This window comes from Lampetra planeri, chromosome 54 (genome assembly GCF_965212315.1).
Source record: "Lampetra planeri chromosome 54, kcLamPlan1.2.h2, whole genome shotgun sequence".
Taxonomy (NCBI): Eukaryota; Metazoa; Chordata; class Hyperoartia; order Petromyzontiformes; family Petromyzontidae; genus Lampetra; species Lampetra planeri.
The window spans coordinates 3,518,093-3,531,737 of record NC_136160.1 but is presented as its reverse complement, the minus strand read 5'-3'; the positions used below and the strand labels follow the sequence as shown (position 1 = coordinate 3,531,737).

General features: G+C 43.9%; 2 protein-coding genes across 2 annotated transcripts in view; one reads left to right on the top strand and one right to left on the bottom strand.

Moving 5' to 3' along the window:
• LOC144735177 (carbonic anhydrase 2-like) overlaps positions 1-13,645 on the top strand; it is a 527,023-nt gene that overhangs the window by 140,633 nt on the left and 372,745 nt on the right. The gene's annotated exons all lie outside the window — the stretch shown is intronic.
• TONSL (tonsoku like, DNA repair protein) overlaps positions 1-13,645 on the bottom strand; it is a 70,862-nt gene that overhangs the window by 13,931 nt on the left and 43,286 nt on the right. The window contains exons 20-26 of the mRNA XM_078617470.1: positions 12,704-12,832; positions 11,780-11,901; positions 11,183-11,339; positions 9,808-9,886; positions 8,085-8,413; positions 6,175-6,346; positions 3,571-3,746 (exon numbers count right to left, since the gene is read on the bottom strand). Coding sequence (XP_078473596.1) covers positions 3,571-3,746; positions 6,175-6,346; positions 8,085-8,413; positions 9,808-9,886; positions 11,183-11,339; positions 11,780-11,901; positions 12,704-12,832 — 1,164 coding nt within the window. The remainder of the gene's footprint in view (positions 1-3,570; positions 3,747-6,174; positions 6,347-8,084; positions 8,414-9,807; positions 9,887-11,182; positions 11,340-11,779; positions 11,902-12,703; positions 12,833-13,645) is intronic.

The following is a 13,645-nucleotide window of genomic DNA, read 5'->3' as shown; positions in this document are numbered from 1 at the left end:
GTGTGTGAACATCACGTTGGGGGCAGTGTGTGCATCGCTATTTGTGCACTTCATTTACATTATTTACGGGCAGTGGCGGTCTAATTTCTTCATGAATTGTGCTGTTGTTTTAACAATACGAATGAGATTTTTATTTTTTTTGCTAAGAACACCACTGGAAATTTACGAAAATAACACAAATTGTATGTTAACCTCCTTTGGGACTCATTCAGGTTATGCACGCTACATACAGTGTGTGAATACCAGAGGGTCAAAGATGACAAAGTGTTTATGAACTGCACTTGCCCAACAGCAGTGTAAGGACTCTTTGTTTTTGCTATTCGTATACATACTTCACGTTCACTGAAGAGTCCAACAAAGCCTTACATTTTATAACTTGAACATCAATGTATTTCAGGAATAATTGTTTTTTTCCCAAAGAGTGGTTGGACACAAATGCAAACCTCTCCAGCTCAAAGGGTAATTGCTGAAATATCCAATAGCGGACTCAAGTAGTATCCTGTTCTAAGTCGCCGTTATGAAAGGTGGTGAGGTTTTGGCTTTTGAAAGCCGGGTAAGGCTCTGCATGGAATGACTCACAATTGAATTTTTAGTGGCTTCACATCGCATTCTGCAGGTGTGGTGTTTGATTCCCCACCCCCTGCACACCCACCCCACCCCCACGGCGATTAGATGGATTGTCACGATCCACGGCTGTGATGTGATTGAAGAATTAATTTGTATATTTGTCTCATTTTATATCGTCTCCTGCCTTATCCCTTCTCGCATTTTGTGCACTTTTGTTGTTTGCTCTGTCCGGTTAGAGAAGTGAAACGCCAGCGTATCGCTCGAGTTTAATTTGCCAAAAAGAATGTTTAAAAAACATTATTTCCTTTCACATGCGAGCGGGTGCATGTATCGTGGGAATCAATATTGGTTGATGAATCAATGCATAGTGTTAACCCCTACTGGATTTCCACATTCCACTCAATAAATTCTAATTGAAAAATATGAACAACTTAAATGAGGAGGGGGGGGGGGCGGTAGCAATTCTTCAGTTGCTTTGGGATAATTTACCTGTGACAAACGTGCACTAAAAATACAATTCCAAGCTTAACATGTTAATCTATTTTATCTGCGGTTCATGCACTTGTGGCGATAAATTTATATTATTTTTATGGCTGAGTAATACTGAGTCTTGTAACCACCACAACCCACTTCAACGAGTTGTTGTTGATGATGATGATAACAATGGGTGTGGGTGGTATACACGCTGGCGATCCAAGCATTTACAGGCAACATTGCTGGGTCTCTACATCATTGCTGTGGAAATGCTAAACCCGATGCGCTGCAGAGTGATCAGAAGATGACAGTGAAGCAAAATGAGTTCGTGTCCTGTCTGTGTTAAGATTGAGACAGGAAGACATGGAGAGAGCTGATTGCAGCTTATGTCCCATAGGGGATGAATAGGAGCAAGTAAGTCACTATATTCAGACGCTGTCTTTCCGACAGACCTGTTCTTCACCTGAGGACGGCTGCTTGCGTTGTGGCCGAAACGTCGTGAGAATTGTATTTTATAATGTTTTATTTTTATTATTTTATTATTTCCCTTCTACGTGACTTTACCGAAAGAACCAAGAAGAAGAAGTCACTATTACCGATTATTAGGTGTGGGATTTAAAGTGTTGTCACAATTAATAACGTAGATTGATCTCTAGATTTGGTTAATTTCTTAATAGCCCAGGAACAATCATAATAACAATTGGATACAAATATTTATCAGAGTACTGATGTTCTACGCATTTCCACCGGTCACTGGGACACACCGCCCGATCGCCAGATTAACTGGCAGACGTAAACGGTCAATAAGTACGAGAACAGATGGCAGGATTTCATATGCAACAGAGTCAAATGCTATGGACCGCTGAAAACGAATTTCCTAGACATTGTTTATTATTCAAATCATTGCCCGACTTAAAACCGCAGCAATAGTAAAATATTTTTCTCTTACAATTACTGAACGAACTGGTTTATTCATACAAATGCATTTATGAAAAGAGTAGAGCAAGCTAGCCAGGACGGGGAGAGACACGGCCCCGCTTTTCACCCAGGCAAGCAGAGAGCCCAGACTTATTTTTTTTACTTATTCTGAAAACAACAAATGACATTTAAAAATGCGTAAGTTAAACAAAAACACCCAAATACACAATTTTATATCACGCAATGCCACATGGCACTCCATCAAAGGACAGCTTCAGAAATAAAGTTACGCAAGACATTCTTCGAAATAAAAAAACGAAGCTGAAATTTGGTGCAGCTTCAGAAATATAATTACGATAAAAACGTTAGGATTTGCAAAGGCTCTAAAGGGAGGAGTCATCCCTGTCGTAAATTCCCAATCAGTTTGAGCATGCCCATCTCATTATCATCAGCCAACAAAGACCTTTGTCACGAGACCATATGGCTATGTGATGACGCTCGACGTGCTCATAACTAATCCATCGACATCATCCCTTGCAGACTAGTAACTAAAAAAGGATTGTTTCCTGCTATATCATTATAGACGTAGCAGGTATCAATATGATTAATAATGATGAGGAATACGACCATTGCTATTTATATGTGCATGTTTATTACAATAATCACCATTTTTTGCGCATGTTCAATCCACTGCTCGATGGAAGCCTCTGTACATCGTGTCTTTAATTTGGGGAATATGGTCATACTTCATCATGCTGGTCAGTGTGAATTGTTGAAGATTAAAAAAAGAAAGGTACTTTTTTTTTATTGTTTGAAGTTTCAATAATCTTTAGAATGAAGGGAAGCGAGCCGACAGGAAAAACACTTGGGGTTTATTCTGAGGGTTGAGAGATTGCTTCTACCAGATCAGAGCCAAGAACCTTTCTGCTTTGACCCTTTTAGAATGCATTTTGTGAAAGGTAGTCCCACCTACTCACTTGTAGTGGCATGTTCACAATGCGCAGGTCACTTAACGTGTTTTCTTGTATGTATGTTGAACTCCTTTCGCACCGTACATAGCCAAACATGCTCATCGGAAGTGCAGGGGGAAGGACAACTAACTAAACACAAAAATCGGTTCTAAAGAAATTAGTTTTCAATCTATTTTTAAAAGTGCATAGATCGAGTGGCATCCGAATATCGGAGAGCGTTCCAGACGGCCACAGAATGGCATCTGAAAGCGCGCGATGCAGTGACCGCCTTAGTTCGAAGCTGCTGCGAGGATGACCGAAGTTCGTGTGACGATTTATATGCGCCTTGACGAGACCTTTTCATAAGCAACCCAGTGTGAAAGCCTTGCCTCCACTCTATTGCCCATTCTCTTCCTCTTCTCTCCCCTCCCCTCGCCCCTCCACTCCTTCCTGTCTCTACACTTCCCCTTTCGTGCTCCCTAAGTACCCCCCTCCATCTCTGTCAACACGTTTCCATCGCACGCACCCCTTGCCAACCGGCACACCATTCCATTGCGCGTCGTCGTTTTTGCAAGCTACGGTCAAAGAGACCCGAGTTGAGAGGCGCCCTACTACGTGAAACGCAAACGAGGTTTGGTGAAGCAGTGCAACGCGTGGCCACCTGGTGAAGGATCTTGCAGACGGGATCGAGGGCGAGGCGGTCGCCGGGGCCGACCGTCACGGCGGACACCTCGAGCCGAGCGAGGCGCTGGCTCGGCGCGCTCCGCACGAACAGATCGACGCCGCTTGAGCCCAGTGCATTGTGGGACAACACCACGCTCCGGAGTCGATTCACACCTAGAGAGGCATTAAATAAAAACAAAATCAACATTTTTTTGCACGGGAAGATTTTTTTGGTTTGCCATTGCACGCAGACGGGAGTTTAAAACAAGCAGTTTTCCTGTCTTAAATGAGCCGCAGAAACGCAAATAGTACTTCGGATTTCAGAATCTTTATTTATACTGAAGGAGGAATCCTATGAGCTATAAAGCTCTTTTTTTCACAGATGTCTAGTAGGGGGGGGGGGGTCAAAAATTTACAACAACGAACAATGCAAAAACAAGAAAGGAGTGCAAACTAAAGGAAATGTTAACGTTTTCATTTATAGGTAAGTATCTACTGAGATAAAAGTCTCTTTTGAGAGACCGTGGTTGAACACAAAGATAATTTACAAAACAACTTATTTCTGGAATTCCATAAAAGAGCGGAGTAAAATGCTATATGAATCACACCCGAGGACTCACAATATTGTGCAGTGGAGGCCTGGCTCTGCTAATGAGACATTGAATGTCCAAACTGGTTGAAAAGTTCACTTCTATCGAACCATGGTTGTTGAAAAAGAGTCATTCCCAGAAGGCTGTGTGGCTAAAGATATGTGTGAAACAGTAATATGTGAAGGAGGTCTACTTACTACCTGCTTATTTATTTTGCATTGACACAAGTGACACAAATGTGGTTTGTGCCTTGTGAAGAAAAATTGACCGGTGCTAATTTCCTTCTCAGTGCGCCAAATGGATGAAACCAGAATAAAGGAAAAAAAACAATGTCAAGACTGGGAATGATGGATTGAAAGACTTTTGGCCCTGGGATTTAAACATAATGTGGAATGTAAAATTAGGTCGAAGCTCCCTTTAGATTATAATTGGAGTGAATGTATATAAAATGTCATAGTAATCAATAAGTGGCATGAAAGTTAATGAGATGATCTGTGTGCAGATGGCTGCAAGGCTGTAACAGCTGCCTCTTACTACGAAAGGGGTATCGGTGACAACCGTCGCCACATTCGCACACAAAGCTGGTAAAGGCCAAACAATCGAACGGTGAAAGAAAAATTACCCGCAAATTACTCGATGGAAATTGCACACAGCATCATCGCCCCCCACCCCTCCTTACTGCAAGAAACCTGGCAGTAACCCTCGTACAAAAAAAATCAGTCTTGAGATTCAGTGAGGCTTTCCTGGCTAAACAAGTGGGACAAGAACAACAGAGGCTTGTGACCTGCGCAGTGTGTGCTATGCCCTTCAGAAGTTGTGTTTGTAAACCGGCCGCTTGGTGCTTATTTTCCCAAGTATTAAAATAACTTTGGCCAATTCAAGAACCGCATTTTTGTTGTCCTTCCCCCACACCTCCGAAGAGCACGGTTGGCTACGTACGGTGCGAGAGAAGACGTTTAACATACATACATACAAGTATGTGCGGTTAATGCAGACGTGATGCCTTTCAAAACATATCTATTTGGTGTTTGAACATCTTAACACCTGTTTTATCGCCAGAAAGGCTAAAACCTATTCTTATTTGTTCATCATGTTTGATACTGGCAAAAAAGTCCCATAGATATACATACATACATGCCCCCCTATCTGTGACGCCTTTGATTTGCAGCTGTTTCGGGCCAATGGGCCACTCGGCATTTTAGGGGGGGGAGGGGGGTATCCTGTGGCCCAGCAATCGTTAAAACGTGACTCACGACCCCCCTCCCATACTCAATGGCTGAATTCATCAGGCCCCAATCTCAGCACTGGAGCACCTGAGCTATAAGCTCCGAGACAAGGAAGAACACAGCACGTGCATGGGGTCCATTCCTAAACCTTAGAACAATCTTAAATACCTGAGCCCAGAATGGCAAAGACCTGGCCAACCCAGGCCCTACCCTTTTCCAAATAAAATCCCTCCCCCCGCCCCATGCCTGCTCTGATGAGTCCGGTGTGCCTGATACCGTCGATGCCCCTGGTAATGCCGTCCAGAATGTCAGAATGTTGCAATGTACGATTTAAGGGAGGATGTGAAATACAAATATTTTAAATTTCGATTTAAAGCTTTCGTGACTGCAGGGATTCATCTTCTTGGTTCTTTCGGTAAAGTCACGTGGAAGGGAAATAATAAAATAATAAAAATAAAACATAATAAAATACAATTCTCACGACGTTTCGGCCACAACGCAAGCAGCCGCCCTCAGGTGAAGAACAGGTCTGTCGGAAAGACATCGTCTGAATGAACACCACCAAGCTTGGCAGCGTATATTTAAGCTTGGTGGTGCTCATTCAGACGCTGTCTTTCCGACAGACCTGTTCTTCACCTGAGGACGGCTGCTTGCGTTGTGGCTGAAACGTCGTAAGAATTGTATTTTATTATTTTTATTTTTTATTATTTTATTATTTCCCTTCTACGTGACTTTACCGAAAGAACCAAGAAGACAAATATTTTATTTAAAAAAACCACGACTCACGATGCAGCGCGTTCTCCAGCAGGCCGCGGTGATGCTGCACCAGTTGCGCCGTGAAGCCGCACGCTTGCAGGCGGAGAGAGGTGAGCGAGGGGCAGCAGGAGAGCAGCTCGGCAAGCGGCTGGCAGCTCCCGTCTCCCAGCGGGTTCAGGGACAGGTCGAGCTCCTCCAGGCTCTGCGGAGCATCGCACGCAGATGGTAAAAGGACAAAACGAGAGCTTCATTGTGAGAGAGAGTGCCTCTCCATGCTCAAATGTGCATCAGAGCAGCACGTGTCTCTCTTGGTAGGTCTTACTCCCCGCGGTGGTCGCTTTGTTGAGCTATCATTTGTGATAGCAAGGTCGCTTCTGAAAAAGAGCGGTATAGCTCAGTGGGCCTTACCTGGTAAAAAAAATACAGTTTAATTTTAGTTTTACACCACCACCACCTCCTTGCCAGCCTCCTGTATACTACTCCCACATGATACTATCCTTCCCATTGCCCGCATCTCAGGTGCTTGGCGCAGTGCAGCAATGTAGTTGTACCAACTGCGCTCTCGACAGCTACTGTGCTTGACGCAGCACAGCAGTGTAGCTGCTATCGAAAGCAGCAGAGTGGTGTAGCTAACGAGCACAGTGGTGCAGTAGCTATTGAGCACAGTGGTGTGTAGCCATCGAAAGTGTAGTTGGTGCAAACTGCAACATAGTCCAAATGCTAGTGGCCCAAATGTCCAGCTACGAAGAGGGGTGGACACTGAACAGAGGAACCCCCTCCCCCTACCTCACACCCCCCTCTCTCTCTCCCCCCTTGCCTCCTCCACCTTCTCTTACCTATATAATCTCTTGCCATGGCAGCTCTCCCCTGCCGACTTCAGCATTTTCTTGCTGTGGTTGTCCCACCTGATGAATATCGCTTGTGCTGCCATCGAAACGTCATGATTTGTTTGATTTTATTTCTACCTACGTGACTTTACCGAAAGAAAGAGTATAGAGGAACCCATTTCATTCTTTGCACAAGGGCCCATTGCCAACCACACTAAGCTTACCTCCGGGTCAATTGCCCATGCCCATTGGCTTTCCTATCTTAAAATGTGGGTTCCATGGTAAGATTAGAGAAATGTGAAGCCAAAGTTAAACGACTGTGTTGCACTGGCACACTTCACATTCTACGGCATCGACCATTTCATTTGTTTAAGAAAAGCACGTTAAATAATCTACAGATACTAATTATGATAACGCTATGTTTCAATGACATTCATAATGCTCCTTTCTTTCTGCAAGACGTTCTAAGTTTAGCATGCTGTATGACAAACCAATAGGTTATTCCCGTCTGCCTTGGTTTTCATTAACAATGTGAATAACCTATTAGCCTATCCATAAATATACTGTTTATATCGAACATTACCAATTAAGATGTATGGATTTCATTCATAATATAACACCTATGACGTTAGACGTCATTACGCAGATGCAAACGGCCATGACCCTCCAAAAGTATGAATATAGATTCGTGAATGTTGTCACGTGTATACTACTCGGTAGTTTTCTGCACCTATGGCTGCTCTTGATATTGACTTCATGAGTCTTGGGCATTAACCATTAATGCTAAAGGTACCTTATTCTGGTTCCTGCTGTAAATGGTTAGAACAATGGATCTGTAATCCAGAGGTCACCAGTTCAATCCCCCAGCACGGCAGTTGAAACAAACGGTGCATTATTTTTTTTTAATCCTCCCCGCCTCTGTTCACCCAGCAGTATAAATGGGTACACCCATATTAACAATATTAATAACCAATTCGTTTGTTGTCCTTCCACCGCACCTCCGATTAGCCGGTAGCTACATACGGTGCGAAAGAAGTTCAACATAGACATACGTAAGTACGTGCATGTACAAAAAAGTACAAATAAAAAAAAAAGACATGAGCGAGCGAGTACCTGAAATGCGAGCACTCCTCCTACGACCTCCTGCGAGCCCAGGGCCTCCGCGAGCCGGCGCAGGCCCTCGTGGGTGACGGCGTTCGAGGAGAGGTCGAGACGGGCGAGCGCGGGCAAGGTGGACGCGGCTGCGGCCAGCTCGCACAGCAGGTCGTCGCCCACGCGGTTCGAGCGCAGCGCAAGCTCCCGGACGGACGGCTGCAGCTTGAGGGCTCGGAGCACGGGCAGCAGCTTCTCGTAGCCCAGCGCCAGCGGGGGCAGCCGGAAAGCGCCCCCCCGCGCCTCCGTGTCCTGGGCTTCCAGCGCACGCTGCACCCGCTGGTCTACCGCTGCACATAATGACAAAGATCCCCCCCCCACCGTCACGTATATAGCCTTTAACGGACTGTTGGGGTGAGTGCTATAGGGGTGTAGCACCCTGTGAAGGCCGGAGTGGTAGATGAGTGGGTGGGTGTCCAGCACCAAACATCATATCTTCACCATTCACGATTTGTAAACAATACCCACGCATTCAAGGTGCCATTGCGGAAGCAGTTAATATGGAATGTATCTGATGTTTCATCAGACTGATTAATACATACGATGCAGGTCTACTAACGATATCAGCCTTAATTTATGTCATCACAATAATACCATTGTTAGCCTCTTGAAAACATTTATAATTTGTCACACTCAGATTTATTAACCTTGAGACAGCTGTCATCATCATCATCCAAACTAGCCACTCTCACTCACAACCTCTCAATCGCCTCTAACAACATTGCTAACATAGCCCCACACATCTCTATGACAGTTTAAATAACGGGCAGTCAAACGCACATTTGCGACGTCTCGGGCACATTAACGATAATGAACATTAATACTAAACGCGATTTGCCAGGGCCTACATACAGCGCTAGCGCCGGAATGATTCCATGCCCTGGCGATTCGGTGCATTGCATCGATGTGAGGAGTTGGGGGAGAGAGTCGGCGCTCGAATCAACATCGTTTCTCCCATCGGAGTCAATGAGAGCGAATGTTTTTAATGGTTAATTTTATAATACTGCTAATCACGACAAATCAACAATGCAAAATAAACCCGATTGCCCTGCCGTTCCATTTGCGACGAAAGAATATTACCATTCTTTTTCAACTTCTTTCGCACTGTACGTAGCCAACCATGCTAATCGGAGGCACGTAGAAAGGACAACAAACGAAACACAAAAATAATACAAGAACAGATTTTTACCCTTTCTGGAAATAAAACAGGTGTTAAGATGTTCAAACGCCATATAGAAACCTTTTGCAAGGCATCAGGTCTGCATTAGCCACACATACTTGTGGCAAAACATGTAAACTGGCAAATGAGGTTCCAATGGTGTAAATGCTTACCCCGAGCTCTCATACTCTGATGGTGCATTGTCTTTGAGTTGTGCGCATTTTGGCGTCATCTGGTCCAACACCATGTGAGACTAGGCTCTGAGGAAAGCTGTTTCGGGTGTGGACCAATCAACTTCAAGGACAGTGCATACATTATCAGAGTTATGTTTTTTGTTTGCATTATGACTGCAGGTATTGTGGTCTACGCAAACATGACTCCTTGTAAAAAAGGTGTCAGTTTTGTTGCCGGATAAAAGGGTAAAAAAAACAATTATGCTCTGATAATATATGCAGTGAAGGATTTTTTTCAGGTCCATAAAAAAATCACAGAGCATAAGATCACATGCACGGCCAGAGCACTTACCCTGCCCGAGGCTGTCGCAGGCCTTGCGGTATCGCTCAGAGAGAGGCGGCAGGTCCCACGATAGCACATCTGCTAGGACCTACACCGTACAACGTCAACAATGCACGTGTTATATACTCCTAGAAGGAATGACAGCCATCTATGAATATAATAAATATCTAATGCCCAAAAACCAAAGGGACTTTGTAAAGCAGTGGTGCCCAACCACAAACAAAAAACCTAACCTAATTTGTCCTATTAACGCTGCCATATAACAGATATGTATTATGTAAAAAACATTTGTGGGGAGTGGTGGTGCAGTGATTAGCGCATTGCGCTACAAACCCGGGGACCCAAGCTCAATACCAATAACAGTGGCGAATATCTGAACTCGTCCTGCGTCTTCCCTAGGTAGACTCAGCCATAAATAAGTTCCTGGTGAAGTATGCAATAAACACTGGGGAGACAAAGACGGTTGGGTGTAGTGTTAGCCACACATCTCCTCGTGTGCCGTGCTGGCCTTAATAGGTGCTCACTAACAACACTTGTCCCAACAGTCTATTAAAGGCTACATGGAGGTTCTTTGCATTTGTGTCTTTATTTTCCTGGGTTTAATTACCATTGCCAGGGAAAGGAATTTAACTGCCACACATTTCGTACCTACAATTAGCACGGCTGGCTACGCACAGTGCGAAAGAAGTTCTACACACATACATTCCTGCGGGGGACAAGTCTGAGAAGTAACGGGGGCGGACAGCTCACGTTCTCTCGATCTATAGCGGAGAGGGTGAGAGCTGCTCAATTCGGTTCTTGGAGAAGTATACGCGGTGCGAGATGTCGGACATCGAGCAAGACAACATGTGGTACAACCCAAATACAGAGGAGCTAACAAAGGAGAGGCTGACAGTTCAACGTGGTTGAAATCCGCAAAACCTTTCTCCAGATTGTATTGTCCGGTTGGTCTGCCAATTTCCCTGGTTTACCCCCTTTATTCTTGGGAAAAAAGTGTTGGCAAATTACTAGCTTACCTCTTCATTCTTGGAACAATTGGTGAAATACGAGATTAGCTCTTCGTTATTGGAACACGATGTTAATAATGGCGAGAACACCTCTTCATTATTGGAACAAGGTATTGCAATGACCATATTACCTCTTCATTACTGTAGCCAACTTTGCTACTTCTTAAATAATCTAGTCTAGATTACCTCTTCATCATTATTGAAGAGGTAATCTCGTCCAATATACTTTTAAATATAGATTGAAAACTAATCTCTTTAGAACGGCTGTGGGTGTTTGGTTTGTTGTCCGCACCTACGATTAGCACGGTTGGCTACGCACGGTGACGCTAAACAAGTTCAACACGCGTGAGTACGTACGTACAGAACGACGAGATTACCTCTTCGTTATTGAACAGAGTGTTGGTGATGAGATCCTCCGTGGAGAGCTGGGCACCCTCCTGCTTCAGCTGCAGCCGCGGCCTGAGCCCCGACTCCGAGTAGTAGCGAGCGCTCGCCTGCTCCGCGAGCCACGCCACTGTGCGCACTGCCTGCTCGCTGCGGTGAAACCACACGGAAGCTATAAAACAAAAATATATATAAAAACGTTTTTTTTATTTTACCAGGTGTAAGGCCTGCACTGACCTATAAAAAAGCTTTTTTTCAGAAGCTCACATGGCCATCGCAAACGATAGGTCAACGAAGTGGCTTATTATCATCGCGTATAAATGTTATTGCATCGTCCAAATACGCTTGAACACGCAACGTTGATTCTAAATGTGGAGGGAAAAACCGGAGGACCCGGAGAAAATTTCACGCAACCACGGGGAGAGAGAGAGAAAGAGAGACAGACAGACACGCGGAAACAACAAATACACAAAAGGCGTCAGGGTCGGAACCGAACCCACAACCTCCTCCATACCTGGTGAGGTAGTTAACATCTTGCCACGGTGGCACCCCCACTAACGCACAAACGGGTTGGATGAATGCTCATGTACCTGTAAGGAAGGGGAATGAGGAAAACCTTGTCCTGAACTCTGACACGTATCCTCATTGGCGGCATGGTACATCCCACGTAGGATGGCGGGATTGCCTGGGACTGAACCATCAGTGCTGGTGCCTGAAAGTTGATATCACACACAAAGCACATGTTTTTTTTTATTTCATATCAACCGTTCATTTTTGCAAGTTTCACTATTTAAAACACATTTGTAGTTATAGTATTCCTCGTTATTCACGAACTTGCAATCCGCAATTTTGGCTATCCGCGAATTGCATCTGGAACTCTACACAACTACTGCCTCGAGAAAGGGATGAAATAAAGTGATGAGATAAAGTGATAATGTGCAGCATCATCATAATTTAAGGTAAATTAATTTATAAACTATTATTTCATACTTAATTCTATTTACTTTGTTCACTAAAACAATTTGTTGTTGTGTTATGATAATTATCACATATTTTATAGCTTATTAATGTATTTATTTAACTTTCGTGACTGCAGGAATTCATATTCTTGATTCTTTCGGTAAAGTCACATAAATAGAAAACAAAAACAAATAATAATAAATGTATACAAATAAAATACAAAATAATACATTGAAAATAATAGAAGCAAAAAACCCACAATAAAAATAGGAAACTTAATTTAAAAAAAAATGAAAATAAATTGAAAATAATAAAACTAGCCTTTTGCCCGTCCAAGGTGTATTTCAGTAAATCTGAAACTTGCAAGCAAAAAGAAGATCATTCCAGGCTAGGGAGTTAAAATCTCGCCACCGTGGCGCCATGTGCAATGCTGCGTGCTGTAAGTAAATAATTCATTAGCATGTTTGGCGGTGCGAAAGAAGTTCAACATGACAGACATACACGCGTACATTCTGCAGAGGCACTGCACGTTCGTCAACGCCGCGCATTCTCACCGGGTTCGGGTGGGGTGCGAGCGAAGTGCCGGCTGCCTGCTGCTCCTCGCATGTCGACTCGCGGATGAACGCGAGATCCGTTTCGGATCCAGGAGATGAGCACCTCTCGCTGTCAGAGTCATCACGAATCTGCACGTTCAATAAACCCAAGATGCATTTTGGTGAGGCGAAAAATGTGTACTTATCAGACATTAAACAACGGAATGCAAACACAACCATGAGCATGTTCTTGTCAAGCAAAATCAACATCTCCAGATAAATATTTAATAGCTTTTTGGGTTTTCTTTTTACCAATCTGTATTTTGTAAAGCACTCTAATTCTGTAAATGTTGATCTAATCCTGCCACTTTCTCTGCCCAATATGTCATCCGTGAACATGAGATGTTTCATCTCACAGCCGTTTTCATGTTTAAATATTTTCAATCAAACGAGAAAGCCACCAACCCCCCCCATAAGAGTACTGCAAACGAGGTGTAACCTAGTGCCAAGCTGTTTACTATTTAATAGTATAAGGAACAACGATAAAAAAGAAAATTAAACATGAAACAATTTTCTATAAGCTGAACTTATACCACAGAACATCATGCCGGTGGAATTCAAGACGCCGTTACAACCAACGCTGCTGATGCCACTAGAACTTTGCCTTCCTTCTGCCAGATGCTGCAGCTGTTGGACATCCAACATCCACCCAGCAAGGTCTTGTTTTACAGTGTCCTATATTCATACCTTGCTGATCTCGTTAAGAAGAATAAACCATCGCGCGAACTCTGGTCATCTTAACACCGGCTTATGGCTGGCCATCGAACAAAGATGGTCACCGCACTGTGTGCTTCCAGATGCGTTTCTGCGGCTGTCTGGAGCTCTCTTCCTTTCGATATTTGGAAACCACTGGAGCTTTGGACTTATTAATCATCTAGATTGAAAGCACATTTCTTTAAAAGT